Raw genomic sequence first — 18,494 nt, forward strand, 5'->3', positions numbered from 1 at the left:
GATTGAAATCAGTTGTTTGATTTGATCTTTGCTGCATGCACAGTAACTTTTTAACGTGTTTGTCACATAGTCAAAAGATGATAATTCACTTTCTCAGATTTGAACACTGTCAACACTTTGTTAGGCTTAATTAAACAATACCCAAGTGGAAGAGTTGTCTGAAAAACATTTGTGCTCATACTTGACCAGATGACATGACAATTTTACAAGACCTTCTGGGATTCTCATGTGTTTACTTGCTTGAGTTAAAATCATAGGCTTATGTCATAGTTTGTTCTTACGAGCAGAGCACAGCAGTGACCGAGAATGAAAACCAGCATGATATGAACTTGGAGCAGTCTTTAATGACACAACGGAAACTCTGCTTGAGACCTCTAACCTCAAAGTGGTGCTCCATAAAGGTGCTGTCTGAGGTGAATCTATTTTAAAAAGCACAAGATGTAGAATTACACCCGCTCTTCTTTGGTGGACTGAGGACAGCATGAAACCACAAAAAATGCTAAAGGCATTTAAAACTTTCAATTATCTTTTCTTGCTTGAATGCACCAGACAGGGTAAAGGGTGTTCACTGGATTAGATGACAAGATTTCAAACACACATGAGATTTAAAAAGAAAAAAAAGGAAAAAAAAAAAAGCAACCCCAAAAAACCAGCAAATTCAGACAACTTGATCCTTTTCTGGCCCTCGATGACAAACTACCTCAGCAGGAGATCGAGGGAGTGGTTAATAAGGCTATACTTTCAGTTTACCTTGGCCATCATCCACAATGTTGAGGTATCCTTGAGCAAGACACTCAAGGATACCAGGAACTGCTCTGAAAACGACATTCTTGCTCAGCTGAAGTTTTCAGAGCTGGAAAAACTGCTCATTTCTGAGCACTTCCACCAAATATTGCACCTCAGAAAACACACTGTAAACATTAAAAAGCCCCTTCAGAAACACTAACGTATTTTTTATTAGCTTAACCACAGTGGTGTTTTAGCACAAAGTCTCACTAACTCAAAATGCATTTTATTTTGCTTCATCCCATGAATCATGTGCTTTGAAATGAGTCATCAGCACAACTTAACGGATGTTCCTCATGCATATGCATTCTTCTACATGTGGTTTCATGTGCCCACAGTGGAAATGTTACCACATACATGCTTACATGATTCTCTTTCAAATTAAACTGCACTGAAGGTCAGAACAAGACGATGAGCGGATAGAGACTGAAGGACGGGAATGGAAGGGATGTGGGAGAGGAAGAGAGAGAGGATACAGTGGGGAGGATGTGGGATGATTTTATCTGTTGTGGTATTTTCAACAACGTCATGTCTCAACACAAACTAAGCTGTAGAGTTTTCTTGAAGTATTTTTTGTAATAAATGAATCCAAATGAGAGTCTAAGTCATACGACTAAAGAACATGAAGACTTAATATGCCCACTAAGAGGTGTGAGTATGAATACATGCATTACAGATGCAGATGATGTATAGCTACTCAAGCAGCTATACATTTTCAAACAATTGTGCGTCGCCTTCATATAATTCAAACTGATTAGCTGGTTTTCCAAAAATTGATGCAGAGGAAGTTGATGATTATGTGCATTCAGAGACACTGGCAGTCTTAAGTCTTGTGGCACACTTTATTAACAGTAGCTGGTGTTCTTTGCTTCGTACTCAATACAGAGAGCTTATTTAGTCCTGGATTGAACCACTATGGTGCAAAAGCTAACAGTGCTGGCTCCAAACTCGTAACTGTCACTGTACTCCAGACTGAAAGACAGGTCCAGCCTGGCCTTTCTTAAACCCTTACACTGTCTGAAAATCACAGACAAACAATTACAGGAGCTTTGATTCGATGCAGCAGCACTCCTTAACAGACAACAAGCACACGGGTCATTGTGAGAGAGCTGATAAATTCTCCAAAAACACTATAAAGCATCTACTAAATCCTCAGTGTCATTCAGATGCAGCAAGACAACTGTTGCAGCAAAGTGACGAACCCAAACCAAACGCGCACATACACACACAAGCCAGTGTGACAACTAGAAGATGATTAAATCAAGCATTAAATTGAATGAGTGTGAAGGAGCACAGCTGGAGAAACCGGATCCAAAGCAGTCTGGGCGCGATGAAATGATGCAGGGGCTAAACAAGATGCTATTCATTAGATCACCACTTGAGAAAGCACCCAGCAGCTGAGATTGCTGTCTGCGACCTCAATTACCCCCTGACTCACTTTAGACTGACTCGATTCATAAACTGCGCTTGTCTGGCTCGGCCAAAGATGACAGATCTGCAAACGGTATCCCTGCCAGACTGATAAAATGAGTATCAAGTGACACGCTGGGAGCCAAAAGACAATTTTATTGAAAAGCCTGCAGTGATGCTGGCCTTTTCTGGCTGTGAACGAGGCTGCAATCACACCGAATTCACAATGATGCCGCTGATTAACAGCAACATTTTTAGGGGGTGAAACAAAGCATCAAAAACACCAAACATCGTGATGTAATTTCAAACAATCAGCTACTGATGTGAATCAAACGCGGCCAAAAAGGTCTAATCACCACACGGCATGCCAGAAAGACAAATTGTGCATCGCACTGCAGGCGCGAGCGGATTTCCTCGTTTTAGCCCACAGTGATAATGATCGCTGAGGAATTCGCTCACCTTGACCGACAGGCACCATAAAACCAGGGCAGGACAATAAAGACTGGCCTCTAAACAAAAGGCTTCAAGCTGCGTGCGAGTGTGAGTGGGTAGACGCTGTGAAAGAAGCCTCTCTCACACACCAAAACAAACCTCGTGTTTGGTTACTGTGGAAACAAGCCGGTATTGCAGAGCACGGCGCAGAGGAAGTACTTAGCTGAACTCCTGCTGCACCGCTGATATACGAGGGAACAAAGCCACACATTAAGGCCTCTTTCCACGTAAGATCAACAACACTCCCATGACGTGGAGCCTGTACAGATTTTCTGGCCCATTAGCTCCGGTGAACCATAAGCCCTACTTATTCTGAAATTTATACCCCGTATGAATATTTAGGGATGTAGTTCACTGCGGATTTTTGTTAATTCTCGAAACCTCAAGCCACACATATCCAAGTACTTTTCTGTGTGTAGCTTGGGAATAAAGTCAGTTTGTGGGTGTGATGAAACTCATGGAAATACTGAAAACTTTCCCTCAGCTGCAGAAACGCAGACACAGTTTGTCAAAGAGGTAGCTTCACTTTCTGACTCCAAAAATGCTCTTACTAGATCTCAGATATCAGAGATTTCTAAAATGCCGACATATTGATAACTCAAAGGAACAATTGCCTTTTGCATCCCTTGATAACTTAATTAACTAAATAACGTGGTGATGTGGTTTAGTCTCTGGAGGAGACGGACTGTGAGCCTGAGAGGGACGACAGAGATTCAGACATCCGACTGCTCATCTGTCTGGATGCTCAGACAATTTTAAGATTTATATATGGAGCTAATTTAGACACAAATATGGTAGAAAAAAACAAGAAATATGAAGAGAGTGCCAAGAGCCTGCCGAGTGCAACAAATGCAATCACAAAGCACTTTGTTTAATTGCTTATATCAGGTCATGTATGAGCTTTTTATATACATCACTATATGCTGCTGAGAAGCACACAAAATTGAGTTATTGTAAACAGGATTCAGTTTAGACCGTACGAGGACCAATCCAAAAGTGATGCACCTCAGCATCCGGGCACATTGCAGCGCATGTAAACACGCTGATTGAAAAGTAATTACATAGTAAGCAGAGCAGTAAGTTGTTTGAGAACTGGAGAAACGCAATGTTTCCTATGACGTTTCCTCTGTTGTCTGCATACCAAACACCAGTTTCTGGGCAACAAACTCTCACTCACACTGAATTAAAATACGAACATTTCTGGGGTGCAACCAATGACGAAATTTCTGACCATTTTCTCAATTAACTGATACATTTTTTTATCCATAAAAGGTCAGAAACTAATAAAAAAATACTCTCCGTGATGTGTTCAATTATCCAAACAGCTGCTTTTTAATTTTCTTTAGCTCACTTAATTGATTAAGCCACTAAGTGCTGCAATTTTACCTTCATATAAGTTTGAGCTTATTTGATTCTTTTGAAATAGCTCAGTGAAAGGACACAAATAATGAACAAAGGCTCTCAACAGAAAAAGTGACTGAACAGTGAATAATAAAGCATGTACATTTTTGAAAAGGATGGGATGCACGTCCATATCGATCCCATTGTGAGACTAAACTGTCTCATCTATTTAGACCACCAAAAAACAGAAAACAAACTTTTTCTCTTCTCAGGACAAAACATGCAAGAAGTTGTGTAGTAAAAGTCAGACACTGTGCTCACCTGGTGTCCATAAAATATGATTTGATATCATCTAGTGGTCATTTACAATATTGCATCACATCCTGACTGAGCTACTGGAAAGAGTTGAGTCAAAATCCTGGTCATTATAAAGTGCAAACCTACCTCATGTGCACATAAACCTTCTCCAGTCTTTTCTTTGCTGCGACTCACAGTCTTTATCACAACTCTTCTATCAGACTTCACAGTTTGTCTGGTTTTTCCACAGATACCTCTAGAAGCATTCCGAAGACCAGGACCCACAAGGATCCCCAAACCGAAGGGCTCCAGCTCCCAGAAAGGGACAAACGGCACAGCGGCAAACGTAGGACTGCAGAACAAGAGTCAGCCAGTCACTGGCAAAGAGCAGCCGACACACACGCCTGCAGCACACAACAACAACCCACATCTAATGAACCGCAGGCTGTGATCAGCCATACCTGTGCTGTTTTTATAAATCCCTTGCTCACAAGATTTTTTAAAAATCTTTTAGAGGAGAAGATTGGCTTACAGCAGATTTCACTCAGACTAAAAACAACCTCATAGTTACTTCAGATATCGACTATAACGTCTGCAAATCCAAAATAAAATCCGGAGGAGAAACATGCCAGTAAAACTGTGTCAAAGGACAGCTTTGTTGTTTTTTAAACCTTTTAAGAAAATAACTGCTCCATCATTATCTAATCCTGTCTGTGGTGCTCCGAGGACTGCAAAATGCATCAGATTTCTGTGTGAAGATCATATCAATGTGCACTATGAGGTGTAAATAAACATAAAAAGCATTTTAGAAAGTAGCTTCAACGTTCATTTCATATTTGCCGTCACAGATTTGTGTGAAGATGTCACTGTGATCATAATAAATGAAAGTAAAGAGAACATTAGAACTTTAAGTGTTGTGGCAATAATGTACATAAGTGTATAAGTGTTGTATTTCAGCTCCTTGATAGTGGTGATCTTTAAAACGTGGCATTTGTGTTATTTTTGGTTATCATTAAAGACTTTTTATACCTGAAAGAAGAGAAATGTCCCTGGTATGATTTTAAAAAACTACAGAAAACACAAAGATTTATAAAAATAAAGACTTGAACTTTTTTTTAAATCAAAGTTATTTTAGAAAATGAAACTGAAAAAGTAGCTTTGTAACATTTAGCTTTATTAAAACTGAAAACTTGCACTTGCGTATAGTGACTACATACTTACATATATAAAAAATGTGGAACTGTAAACAGTGAAACGAGAACAAATCTGACTGTCGAGTACAGCAGCTATTTGCCAAAGCTGACGCTGTGATTGTCTGGCAAATGTTAGGTGTGCTTTTGGTTTTCAACTGGTTTCGCTTTACACAAAACACAAGCACAAGGACAAAACCCACCACAGCAGTTTTTAACTACAACCACGACAACAGGTTCAGAGCGCAACAATGCAGAAGCAACAGCTAGAGTTTTGTGAGCGTCATGCCACTGAAGTGTAATTTAGTTCAGGTACTGCGTGCCTTCAAGCGTCAAACAAGCATCCAGCTGACAGCGAGCAACATATGAAGCATTGGGAAGCCGTGAAGATGCGTGCAAATTTATAATAACTATGATACTGGTTGATGTAATATGTTGAGCCTCCCAGCTCATTAAAAGCAAGATTGGGCAAAATGTCAAAGTGACAATATACTTGATAACTTCCAAGTATCACAAATCCAGTGACAAGACAAAGACAATATTCTCTTATGTTGACTAATTAAACAATTTTTTTACCTATATCATCAAGTAAAAAATAAAAAATACTTTTACGGTGGATGTAAGATACTCAAAATGCCAGTTAAAACAAAAAAATAGGGCAAATGTTTGGAGGTGAACGTTTTCACTTAAAAAGTGCCAACAGTGGTGTCCTAACCTCCTCTTGCCGTGCCAGTCACTGATCTCCGGTCAGAGCAGAGCTGATGGCTGAACGCAGCGCAGACAGGAAGTGCTCTCTCTCTTCACCTCTTTCTGTGGCACAAACCCAGGAACGACAAGGACCCTCCAGGACGAAGGCGTGACTCACATCTGCAGAGACAGAAATTCATAGTTCGGTAACCGGAAGACTTTATTGATCGCATACACACCAGTGTATATCGTCTTCTTAACAAGGTAAATACTCACAGCGTGTGTGTGTGATCTCCCTGACAGCCAGGCTGGCGAGAGCCACGGAGGCCAGGAAAGTGTGTGTGCTCCGGTGAGCCAGCGTGAATGGTGTGTGACGCACATTTCGGCGCGTCAACACCAAAGCATCGTTGAAGAGGAACAGGCCCACATCAGACACCTGCTCATACGTCCTAACGAATCACATTAATTACTCAGTTAGTTAGAGACTGAATAAATACTCTGGTTAAATTATGACATAATATAATTATAAGAATCAGTTTGGCATGAAAGCCTGGTAAATAATATGAAATATCTACTCGAAAGTGAACATTTCTGGACATAAATTGTTTGAAATCACCACTCTGAACACATTTTATTGACAGGAATAACCAGCGGTTACCTGAGCGAGTCTGGAATCTGTTCATCGGGGCACCTGAGCAAAGCAGCCTCCTGAGTTATTATGAGCTGCCTGTTTCCTTCACTGAGGCGCTACAGAAACACACACCATGATCGTTATCACACTCAAATACTACAACATGTAAGTCACACCGTTATGAGAGGAGGGAGATGTGTTTTTACCGGACAGCCTTGGATCATCTGCTGCGTTTCCTCCATCAGCCTGTCTCTATCCAAGTTACGTTTTAACTGAAACAGAAGAAAACATCCGAGAAGCTACAGACTCCACACTGAAACTCAGCAGGAGGCACCGACCAAACGCTCTGTGTGGGTGTTGCACCTTCTGCATGAACGCCCTGAATCGCAGCAGGGTGTCGAGGGCCGAGGACAGGTGTGTGTGGTCAGGGTGACCAGAGGGTGTGTGCACAGACAGAGCCTGAAGCAGAGTCACATACTCCTGTATTCTCCACACCGGACACAGCAGCAGCTCCTGCAGGCTACACAAACAAGTATGTTTACACTCACTACAGATTCATTAAACAATAGTGCCTTGGAAACCCATTAAAACCTGTCTGTGTGTGTGTGCGTGTGTGTGTGCTGTTACCTCAGCATGTATGTTGCAGGAGTCCTGTCAGCTCTCTTCAGGAAAGCCCGAAATGGAGGCTTCGTCTCCCTGCACTGACACAGATACACAACATGATCCTTCACTTGCATACCACACACTCAAACTGCTTCCCAAATCAAACCGAGGGACTGTGCTGCGTTGAAATGACACTTAACTACAGCTTTAAGTGAATTAGCCAGGGCCAGTGTGTGTTTGACAGACATCAGAAATAGTATAATAACCTATAATAACAGACTCTATTAACTATATCTGACCAAATTCTGCAGCAGTTCAGATTGTACACACTAGAACTAGAGTTCAGCTCGAGGTGCATCATGCCTGGCACAAATACATGGTCTGACTTTACCTTGTCGATGGTGCTGAGGGCGGTGGTGTAGTTGTTGAGGTAGTTGGTGTAGACTCTGAGCTTTGAGCACAGTTTCACAAACACATCTCCGACACACTGCTCTGCCCCCCACTGCCGCAGCCTGGCTTGTAAATCTGCCTCAAACACCCTGCAACAAACACACATGATGTCATGTCCATGCAGAGGGACACAAACAAGATGGTAACAAAGAAATGTGTGTGTGTGTGTGTGTGTGTGTGTGTGTACCTGTTGAGCTCCAGTATTTGTTTGACAGGGCTGAGGACAATGTGTATGTCAGCGTAGCTCAGAATGGCTCTGTTGGAGTTCAGGGCTGCTGTAAGAGGCTCCTGGTACACCTTCAGCACAAACAGAGAAAAGGTATTGATCAAATACTTTGGTCTCACACACCAACATGGAGCTTCTCTTCCTCTACAAGGACGCTTGTCGGCTCTGAAAACACAAAATGCCAGTCTAAATAAAGTGGGAGAGAAACAGAACACACAGCTGCAGAATTCTAATTCATTCACTATCTAAAACACCAGCGTTACAAATGGTATTATGCAAATCATTCATAATTTGCTGAAAAGGCCCAGTTCCTATTAATCATCTGTGGCTGTTTTCTGAACATCATGACCCAACACTGTTTCAGCTTCAGAGGAAATATTTCTAACTTCGTGTCAAGTGGGACCGCATCTGAAATGATGGCCCCTCAGCAGCTAAACGTGTGATACTGTCGCTAAAATTCCTGAATGTTGTTGTTAACATCATAAGCCACCAATTCTTCAAAAATGGAAGCCATACCTTCAGCACAGCACTCAGCCTCCCCAGATAGGCACACTCACTGTGGTGCAGCTCTCTGACAACTGCACCTCTCCAGTCAAACGCTGCCTAAAGACAGAATGAAATGAGTTGTAAAGATGAAGTGTGGTGCTCCAGCTGTCTCTGAAAAGACAAAGCACACACACCTGTGGTAGCGCAGGTATCCGGCTGAGACATTTCTGTGAGCGATGTGGTGCTAAAGAGAAATCATCTGCTCCTTCGTTTCCACACTTTTCCTCTCCACTGCTCTCTTCACTTTCCTTCTCCTCAAGCCATTTTGTCAGGAAGACGGCGATAAACTCCAAAGGCCTGGTCTGAAGACCAGAGAGAACATGACTCACTTCGAATCACCTCAGTTTTTCTTAGTACTAGAAAAATTCCTTTACAGTAATTGGCACCTCTTCCTGTTTTGTGAGAGCAGTGAGTCCCTCTGTCAGAGCCTCATTTAGATCTTTGGACACACGAAGCTCCTCGAGGCAGATTGTCTCCCACAGAAAATGACCTGTAAACATAAGAGCAGATTCTTCAGAAAGTTTACAGGACACAGAGTATGCAGCGCGTTTGTTTAAACCTGCCGTGTTTAAATGTATGTGACACATACCCAGAGCTCGGCCCCTGGCCTGGAGGCCGACCCGCTGTAGCTGTGGCCCCAAGCAGGCCCTCAGCTCCTCCAGAGCTTCCTCCATCCACTGTGCCTGTCTGCACCAGCCCTGCAGGATGCTCTCACACACAAACCGCAGTGCTGGGGCTCCTGGATGCTGGTCCAAGAGTCCGGTGCACACTCTGCCATCAGACCACTCACCCAGGACTGCAAGAGATTTAATAATAAAGTTAAAGCTAAAAAAAATCAACATTTACAGTTACAATACTTAAGATTTCATCTTCTGTCAAACAACATACTTGTGAAGCAATGGTGGTAAGATGGCTCGTTCATATTAGTAGTGACTTAATATTAATGAGAAAATGATGCTGGATTAAATGCATACACATGAAAGCATTCAGAATCCAGTGTGGGAATGGCGGATCTCACCAGTAACAAGGAAATATAGTAAGTACTGAATGTGAACAGCTAGTGCAGAAATCTGCAAATCTCTGATGATAAAAATAAATCAAATCAAAAATGAGGTTTTATTTCACGAAGCTCAAAAGATTACATGTTAGTGGTAGTTTTGAGGTCACACAGAGCATATTTTTAACATGGGGTTTTTTTCAGTTGAGTCAGTCTTGTGTATGCCTGACTCACTGTTCTGGAAACTTCCGGTGGCAAGACCCATGGGCGCCTGAACCTCCAGCCCAGTCAGAGTAGACAGAGTCTGGATGAGAGCCAGTCCCGATGCTGAGAGAGAGCAAGAGATGGGAAGATGTTGAGACGGGCACAGAAATCATAAGAGTAATCCAGATTCCAGAAGTGTGTGCTTGTGGGTGTGTGTGTTCTCACATCTGTGTCTACTGACCAGATGCAGCCAGCGGGGAGAACAAGTCAATCCCTCCCCCTTCCTCTGTTGGTGCCACCCAGCCACTTAGTTTTTCCCAGAATTCTCTGTGGCTGGGGGTCAGTAGAGTCCTCTCTGACAGTCTGCTACCTGTCAAAGGTAAACCAAAGTGGACAGGTAAACTGAAAAAGATTTTAAACCAGTCACATGTTAAAGGTTAGCTGACAAACTCATGGGAAAAGCTTGCATTATGTTGCTGTAAAATATGGTCCCAAACGGCAACTTCACTGACAAAAAAGGATGAGCATGAGTGTAAATTAATCACAGCACCAGTTTGCATGGTGTATGTTATTAGAATTATTTTTTTCTTGAATCAATTATCTGACCTGCCCTGCAGTGTGCCGAGTCCTACATAATGTAAAATTACTCCACGATTTATGATAACCAAGGGACGAGGACGGCCACAGACTATAAAAAAGGTACTATCATAATACAATAAGCCATGAAATGGTTTCAACACATGTGCTGCACTGAATCCTGAGAGATAAACTTGGGACCAACGCTGGCTGCATTTCCACACATTAAGTCACACATGATTATTAATTCTCACTGTGAAGCAGGCGGATTTCCTCCGTTCCTCCTGGAGCCAGCAGGCCCAGCCTCTGAGCTCTCTGGCCAGAAATAGCTCTCTCCGCCTGGGTTAACAGAGCAGAGAGTGTCCCTCTGTGGTCATACAGAACCACAATGACTCCTGCCTTCACACCACTCAGCAGCAGCTAGAAAAGAGCAGACAGGATGGAATAACGTATGTTAATCTTCCCACCGTGCCTTCTTTGTTTTCCACTTCCAGCAGCGTCTTCATCACTGGCTGATAATCTTTTTTTATTTTTCCTTTACCTCATAGGCAGGAATCTGACTGGAGATCAGCAGTAAGAGGGCAGGAGAGGGTAGATGGACTGAAGGGACCGGCTGTGGCAGAGCAGGTCTGTAGGTGAAGGTGGACAAAGCCCCACTGACTTTGCTCATTCTCTCACTGAAAGAGAAAACAGAGCTTTAGTTAGCATTAGTTTTCATTTCACGGCTTTAGCACAAAGAAAAGCCTAATTATAATGTAGTGAGTACTATAAACTGGCTATAAAGACAATCACCTGTGAGGACGGGAGGTCTCGACTCTGTCCAAGCTGGGTGCTGCAGTCACGGGCTGTCCTCTGTCCAGGCTAAGACAGAGGCTGGGAGACCCATCAGTCCTTGGAAGCCAGGACAGCGAGGGCCAAGAGCTGAGAGTTAGTCCAGAGCTGGGTCTCCCTGTCTGGGCACTTCCACCTCCAGCTCCGTCTGGCTTTGTATAGCTGCCCCAGGCTCTCCTGGTTCTCACAGACAGGCCTGCAAATATCACAGACACAAGCATTGAGGGGTGCTGTCACCTGTGGTTCCCTTTGACTTTTTCTCTTTCCCACTCACTCTTCTCCTCCTGTAGTTTGTCTCTGATCAGCTTCCTGATCCTCCTCTCCTTCCTCCTCTCTTCCTCCTCCTCCTCCACCTCCGTGCTTTGCTGGTTGAGGGTCCCGTACTGCTCGGCCGCCTCCCGTGGAGTGAGCAGGTCCAGTGTGGAGACGCAAGAGACATAGTGGTTCTTCCATGCTCCGAATTCTTTCTCTCCTGGAGAGTAGGGAAGAAACCAGCCTCTTCTGATCGACCGGCCTGCCCACAGACAGTCCTGAGCAGAAGGAAACAGAGGGGGAAAAATTTCACCAATGGTCCATGAGTAAAATTCAAATCTCTCTCCTTGAGGCCTCTCACCTGCTCTGCCAGGAACCTCCAGTGCCAGCTGACTTGGGCGGCGGAGCACAGGTCACGGGGGCTCAGAAATGACATCACATACAGGGACAGGAAGCGAGGCAGCACCGCCGTGAAGTCCACTTGAGTCACAGGAATGGTCTCGATCAGCAAATCCCTACAGTGCCTGCAGATTGTCAGAAGGGTGCAGAGTTAGGGAATATCACAAACAAGAAAATGACCAACACCTGATTACGGACACATAAGACCTTACTTGAGCTGTGACCTGCTGCAACGTGTGAGCAGAGTGTGCAGCAGGTGTTTCCTCTGTCTGTCGGTCCACAAGTCAAACCAGTGGAGCACAAGGTTCACCCTCTCCTCAAATAACTGGGAGTGAATGTGAGAAAAGACACCAACAAACTTTATGAACTCAGTGAAGGAAGGTGCACCTCATTACATCAGCATCAGAAGCTACAAAGCTGGGGTCCAAAACACTGATGAAGACTGTAGGAAGGGCAAAAAGCTCCAGATAATTAATAAAAAAGACCAAAAAGTAAGACTGATGGTGCAACGATGTGGCTAATGGGGCCATTAATGAAGGAGTCAAGTCGGGTCTGTTTTTTGAGGGCATACGGGGCTTCAGTTCAATGCACATTTATTCTTTACAAAATTATCTTTAATCCACGACACCACTGCACATTTTTCACTGAGCGGTGTGGAATTTAATGAAGATTTATAAGCACATACAGTAAGGCTCTTCAGTGAAAATACAAAAAATAAAATGCACTGTATTAAAGGCTGAAGGAGTGCAGACTTTCAAATGAAGTTAAGAGAACAAAACACTTATTTCATGCTTTTATATGTCAAGCTCTTGTGGTTGTTTCGTGAATGGCAGACTTTTGTCATTCCGACATTTACATGATTTACGGTCGCTTTTCCTTCTCACAAATGCTGTTGGAAGGGGCGGGCGGGGGGCGTGAGTTAAAGCACCGTCTGCCCCCAATATGTGCGTCGGATTTTAATGCCAATCATATGTTTTCTGATAATGCTTATTATTATATACATTGATACACTATAAATTGGCTTATTTAGGGTTTTCCTGTAAGCCTACATGAAACGGGACAACGCCTACATTAAGCTGTGACCTAACTCCGCCGGTACACATTTAAACAACTGGAACTGGAACATGTGTACCTACAACCACCTCTGCACACACTTCACATTACATAAAGTCTAATAAACCACATAATAATTCATTTACCATGGTATTATTTACAGTTCGCTGGCTGCGTCATCGAACGGAGGCATTCATGCGACGTTTGGCCGGTTTGCACACCTGAGCCAATCAGGCCAATCAGTCAATTAACGTGTGATGCTTCATGTTAGCATCGCGGAAAATATGTTTTATGTCTTATATATGCCACACCACATAATAATACAGCGCTAAGGCCTGAGGACAGTTTCATGAAATACACCTTGAATATTTTAAAGATGAGACCATACATGACAAATTGGTATTTGCTGCCATCTAGTGGCTGCTGGAAAAAATAAATCTAATATCACCAAAAGTTAATTTATGAAGTCCTCAGGAGGGGTTCTGTTGGTGTTGGTCGGTCTGACCTGCAGGTTGTTGGTCTTGTTGTTCAGGGGGGTCCAGGTACTGAAGCGGGTTTCGGCCCGCAGGCTGTGGACTCGCTGCGGGTCTGCATAGTCTGTCCCGCTGAGCTGCCACCGCTTCGGTGTCGTCTTCGGCTCCATACGCTCACACACGGACGAGGAAAACCCGCAATGAGAAAACACTTGGACTTCTGTTTAAGCCTCTGAACTGGTTTACTGTGCGAATCCTCGCTCTAACGAGGAAACATCAGGCCCTGCTGCTTGCTGCTGCCGGTAACCTTAGAGACGCATCAACAAAAGGATGAGCGCATTCCTTCACACAGCAGCACACAGAAAGTCAATGGCAACGTGGCTTCAGGTCGAACAGACAGTGGGCTAAATAAGATCAGTGCATACAAGCATAAAAAGACCATGACAGACAACTGAGTGCTTAAAAAAGCAGTCATTTTGTGATACAGTTAAAGGCATGAAATTAAATATTTTCCCTGCTGCTCACAGCACATGATGACATGGAGGAAAGTAAACGGACAGAAAACCTGAAATAAATCAAGAACTGCACTACAGGAAACTAAAGAGACTCCCTCTGAAAGGAAACTTCTCCAGCCTGCTTTAAAAAAATGGATGGTTTAAAAACAGTAGCCAAGAGATTCAGACAACACATTTATTAAATCAATAAAAAAATAAAATCACCAGACAGTTAAAACGCTTTCAAATAATCCCTCATCCCCCAACAACTCTTGTTAAAATAAGAAGTGACAGAATAAAGATTTGCTATCAAAGCAGCATTAAATGATTATCTCCACACAGATTTCAAACCTGAAAAGTAACATGTTTTATGCAATTAAAAGGTTAGAATCAATAAGGCAAAAATGATTAAATAAATTTAAATAAAAATTAAGGCATGGATGTGACATCAACATTTGGATTGTTCTCTTCCAGTGTCCAAAGCAACACACTGGTGAAAATGTGCCGTTTGTTGTGCACGTGGCGTGAATATGTGCAAATATATTCAACTCCGAGCAAGGTGTTGGGAGGCGAGATCAGGCCACTCACATTCAGCAGGAAATTATACACCAATATCACAAACTGGGATCACTGATCCTTTCTGTCCCTAAAAACCCATAACATACCGTGAGTTCAAAGGTTATTTTGGGGCCAATTTAATGAATTTCATCCAATATTCATGGAATATTTTTCAGGGTTTTATTGTCTGATCTAAGCTTGTGTTTAAAGATTTGCATCGAATGAACGTTGCACAAGCTCACCTGTGCCAACTGATACGACAAAGTGCAACAGAATGAGTTTGTGTGTACCTGACTCGGGTCACTTTTAGCAAAGCCCATAAACAAACACCAAACAGGACTAAAGTGAGTGCCTTAAATCAAGATCACTTTGGTTAGCAACATATTGCAAATCTAGACCGTTTGGAATCTAGTGATCACAACTTGATTTTAACTGAGCCGTGACAGGGATGCACCACTGCCAACATGTTAAGTATAACATATCTCATAGATCTTAAAGCTCTCTCTAAATAAGTGTGACTGTAACAGAGCGTACTGGACGATTTGTCAGAGGAGGTGGTGAAATTCAATCATATCTCACTGCTCATTATTGTCCTCTTGCTGTTCATTAGGATAACATTAGTCTTCTAATTGACATTAGTGAAAAAGGCTTCCAGTGCATCCCTGTTGGAACATCTTACAACACATCCATCTGCCCTGTGCTAGCAGGGAATGCTGGTGAACAGCTTTGTTGCCGCCTCTGCCATAATACTTAAGAACAAGTGTCTCAAGCTTGCTTCAACTCCACCTCGTCCGTCGCAGTCGCTCCAGGCGGCGTAAAACAAAGCGGGTCAGATGGGGTTGAGAGGAGAAAATCACATGCTGGCAGTCCTTGGGATCTCCTGGGAGTCAGCTAAGTTCAGTTTCTGACTGGAGATCAAAGCTTAAGGAGAAAAACGGGCCAAAGACTGGGATATTAAAAAAAACGACTGGACAGACCGTAAAGCCTGAAGACTGGTGACGAGTTATTAAATATTAAAAGGATACATAGAAGAACTCAGCTCCTCAAGCTGTGGGGAGAAAAAACATTTTGATCACATTATACAACTTAGAGGAACCTCTGGACTTTATCCAGTTCTACGTACAACAAGCAGCGAACTAAGCTGTTAAACAGTTTAACACTTGGAGTGAAATAAGCAGCTAAACCGCGCAGAGATTTATCCAAGAACAAGCAACAACACAATGAGCACAACATGCTGTATTGCCAACGCTTCAGGAGCAGGAAGGCTACTGAACTGTAAAAGCTGGAGAAATATTCAGCGAGATTGTGGATATCTGATAAACTATGCTAATACAGCCTTACATTAAGAAGTAATTTATCCATGTTGGTGTCACAGGCCATTTTCCTCTGGTCTTCCGGCATTTCATCCACCTCACCATAGAGGTCAAAGTGCAAACGGGCCAACTTTTCCTGCATCTCTCTCACATGCTCCATCTGGTCAATGGAGCACTCGTTACCTAACAAAGAGAAGAGGATGCAAAAACGTAAACAAGTGGCTTCAGCTGATCATTGTTTACTGTTTCCTTCTACTATCTAAAGTTGTACAGGGGTGTATTCCTTGTAGGGACAATGTGTGTTGTAGTTAATTACCAAATGCTTGAAGTTTCCCTGAGTGGAAGTCATTGAGGAGACTGAGAAGGCCATTCTCCATCTCCTGTACATCTGAAACATCAGTCAGAAACGAGTGCTGGATAATGGGTGCTGCCTGACCTTGGCTCTGATTAGCTTTATTACCCAAACCCAGATGATGTCTGGATTTATCTCTGACACCCCTGGAGAAAGACAAACATTACAAAACGGTCAGAAAGGAGTGATGATGCTTCCTGATAATCAGCAACCTGAAATACTTGGATTCCTTTACTTCTGAGGAAGACATAAAGATGATAGAAAACTATTATTGGTAAATATATTATAGATGCACAGTTGCTACCTCCTGCTCTTGCTCTTTTGGCTGGAGTGAGTCCCCGTGTTGTGGCTGTAGCCGACGTTTCGTCCTGTCGTGTAAGTGCTGGTTCTCTGGCCAGAGCTTGCAGCCGGCGCAGGGGTGTTGGTGGATGTCCTGGGACTCTTTCTCTTCAGCTTTCGCTCCTCCATAACGTCATGTTACGGTGCTGTCTGATTAGCTAAACGGAGGGTTAGACACGAAAAGCTGGCACCAGGAACTACAGACAGCGCTGCTGCTTAATGCCAAACCCAGCAGCTAACCATAAAGAAACAGATGTTAATGCGGTTCGTGACCAAGCTAACGTTAGCTTACAAGCTAACTACTCTGCTAACTCTCACAGGCATTGCCCCTTTAAATAACGCTGACGGAAGCCGATAAACACCGTCATTCATAACTGCTCCTGAGCAAATTATCTGTTGTCGGTGGCGCTGACAGATACTTCATACAATTCAAACTTTTGTGGAAACAAATTCCGCGCACGTACCCCAGGAGCGAGTTAGCTAGCATGTAAACTCTAAAAACTTCCTGTTTTGATGGGACGCAACGGACACAATCGAGGCCACATACCAAATCGTTACACATTCACTGCCACATCGAGGACCGAAACACAATATGTCATCAAACTTAACACGTCAATCCAATTACAATATTTTTTAACTTTTGAGATAGAACAAGGGTAACTAATTTGAACCAGAAGTTCAGCCTGACTTGATGAACGTTTGTCACCTACTCTGCGTAGTGTCCTTCAGAGGTTCCTACATCGCGAGTTGGAACTCGGCCGCATTCCGTTGTAGTCTCGTCTTTTCTTTCCATTATTATGACTTTGAAATGTAGTGAAACTGCTTTATTGGTATGAAATGCATTCCGAGTAACTACTTTCTGAACTTTCAGAATAACAACAAAACCAACAAAAAAGAAACGAAAACAAATAAACACACAATAAGAAAATAAAGCTGCTATTTCCTAAAATGCTTAAACTGTCCCTGTTAACAGAGCTCTGTTATCCAAAACCTCTTCAAAGTGGATTTTCCCCTTGAAATTCGACTGAGCCGTGACGTGAGATGTAGCTGCAGAGAGTGACCACAAGGGGGCGATAAGTGAACATCCAATATTGATCCCCCTTCTCTCCCTCTTTCCAATGAATGAAGTATTAACAGCTGACAAACATGATGAAAAGAGGCGCTTTGTACACTTTAATTAACTGTGCATGCTTTCATAAACATAAACTATATTCAAAATGCTGATTAATTTAATTCCACAGCACCATTCAAGGATTAATTAGTGCACACCAAATATTTTCCACTGAATGAGGATTAAAGCCCATGTGTTTTGGGGTCTGTAGGTGATGTGATTCTAGTCACGGTCTTGAATAGCTGCACAAATTGCTGATTTTATTCACTTTTACAGATACCAAAGGGAAAAATTTCTCTCAATTGCAATGTTTGCAATTACACTGCTGTCCCTCGTTGGTAATTACAGAATGGCCTTTATAAGTCTCTCCGGAGCAAAAGAAAGTATTAGAAAGCATAAGATAAATGCTTCACCTGTGGTAGGAAAGGAATTTCAGTTTGCAGCCTAAAAGCTCTGACTTTCCAACTGAGTTTTCAAGAAAAATGAGTTCCTCAGCGAGGATTATTATTATCATCCAGTATTCTTGCTTCCTGTTAAAGTTAGAATTTGAGCTGTCGTCGTTTCTGTTTCTTCCAGTAAATTCTAACAGACTGGTGGCACAAATAGTGCAGGTCAGTGGATCAGAGTTTGTTCCTGCTACTTTATGTTAAGAAGGATGTGGGTTTGAAACGTTTCTGTGTGCATTTCGCTCTCCATGTGCTCATATGAGATTCATTCAGTGCTCCATTTTCCTCCCACAAGCCAAAGGGATGCATCTACCCACAGTGGACGTTTCATTTCAACAGTTTTGGTTATTTCACAGGAGAGATTTCTGCACTCACTTACTTTTTACTTCTTATTTCTGGTGCCGTAACAAGAACAGCGAACCACCTAAAAATTGGCG

The 18,494-nt window shown here is 42.8% G+C and overlaps 3 protein-coding genes across 6 annotated transcripts in view; 1 reads left to right on the forward strand and 2 right to left on the reverse strand.

The window, feature by feature from the left end:
- The window catches only part of filip1l (filamin A interacting protein 1-like), a 62,472-nt gene extending 57,552 nt beyond the window's left edge, over nt 1–4,920 (forward strand). For both annotated transcript variants that reach the window (XM_046382908.1, XM_046382909.1), the window contains one exon: nt 4,577–4,920. In XM_046382908.1, coding sequence (XP_046238864.1) covers nt 4,577–4,777 — 201 coding nt within the window. In that variant the 3' untranslated portion in view covers nt 4,778–4,920. The remainder of the gene's footprint in view (nt 1–4,576) is intronic.
- A 433-nt stretch (nt 4,921–5,353) lies between these two features.
- On the reverse strand, nt 5,354–13,614 carry LOC124055803 (epithelial cell-transforming sequence 2 oncogene-like). The gene is made up of 21 exons (XM_046382930.1): nt 13,477–13,614; nt 12,131–12,243; nt 11,881–12,043; nt 11,542–11,797; nt 11,229–11,463; nt 10,978–11,113; nt 10,691–10,856; nt 10,102–10,230; nt 9,891–9,983; nt 9,249–9,455; nt 9,046–9,149; nt 8,794–8,961; nt 8,630–8,716; nt 8,075–8,184; nt 7,829–7,976; nt 7,462–7,535; nt 7,198–7,354; nt 7,041–7,106; nt 6,862–6,950; nt 6,480–6,652; nt 5,354–6,383 (listed from the first exon to the last, which is right to left on the reverse strand). The coding sequence occupies exons 1-21, from the start codon at nt 13,612–13,614 to the stop codon at nt 6,250–6,252; spliced, it is 2,946 nt and encodes a 981-aa protein (XP_046238886.1). The 3' UTR covers nt 5,354–6,249.
- A 506-nt stretch (nt 13,615–14,120) lies between these two features.
- Nucleotides 14,121–17,481, reverse strand: ccdc28a (coiled-coil domain containing 28A). 3 transcript variants are annotated; one of them, XM_046382918.1, is made up of 6 exons: nt 17,211–17,481; nt 16,466–16,650; nt 16,126–16,307; nt 15,838–15,992; nt 15,522–15,544; nt 14,121–15,404 (listed from the first exon to the last, which is right to left on the reverse strand). In XM_046382918.1, exons 2-6 carry the CDS (start codon nt 16,627–16,629, stop codon nt 15,350–15,352), a joined length of 579 nt encoding a protein of 192 aa, XP_046238874.1. In that variant the 5' UTR covers nt 16,630–16,650; nt 17,211–17,481; the 3' UTR covers nt 14,121–15,349. The 3 variants fall into 3 exon arrangements, with proteins under 3 accessions (XP_046238874.1, XP_046238875.1, XP_046238873.1); XM_046382919.1 differs by lacking the exon at nt 17,211–17,481 and adding an exon at nt 17,048–17,189; XM_046382917.1 differs by lacking the exon at nt 17,211–17,481 and having other exon boundaries at nt 16,466–17,023.
- Between the last annotated feature and the right edge of the window lie 1,013 nt (nt 17,482–18,494).

Source organism: Scatophagus argus, chromosome 24 (genome assembly GCF_020382885.2).
Source record: "Scatophagus argus isolate fScaArg1 chromosome 24, fScaArg1.pri, whole genome shotgun sequence".
Lineage (NCBI taxonomy): Eukaryota > Metazoa > Chordata > Actinopteri > Scatophagidae > Scatophagus > Scatophagus argus.

Bases quoted from the DNA above. Each gene is read 5' to 3' on its own strand.
- ccdc28a (XM_046382918.1), bottom strand. From the start codon at position 16,629: ATGGAGGAGCGAAAGCTGAAGAGAAAGAGTCCCAGGACATCCACCAAC. The intron at 15,993-16,125 runs GTAATTAACTAC...TCTCTTTGTTAG, and splicing joins AGGGAAACTTCAAGCATTTG to GTAACGAGTGCTCCATTGAC. The intron at 15,545-15,837 runs GTAAGGCTGTAT...TTCTCCCCACAG, and splicing joins TGGATAAATTACTTCTTAAT to CTTGAGGAGCTGAGTTCTTC.
- LOC124055803 (XM_046382930.1), bottom strand. From the start codon at position 13,614: ATGGAGCCGAAGACGACACCGAAGCGGTGGCAGCTCAGCGGGACAGAC. The intron at 8,185-8,629 runs GTATGGCTTCCA...TTTGTGCTGAAG, and splicing joins GGCTGAGTGCTGTGCTGAAG to GTGTACCAGGAGCCTCTTAC. The intron at 6,951-7,040 runs GTAAAAACACAT...GTGTTTCTGTAG, and splicing joins AGATGATCCAAGGCTGTCCG to CGCCTCAGTGAAGGAAACAG.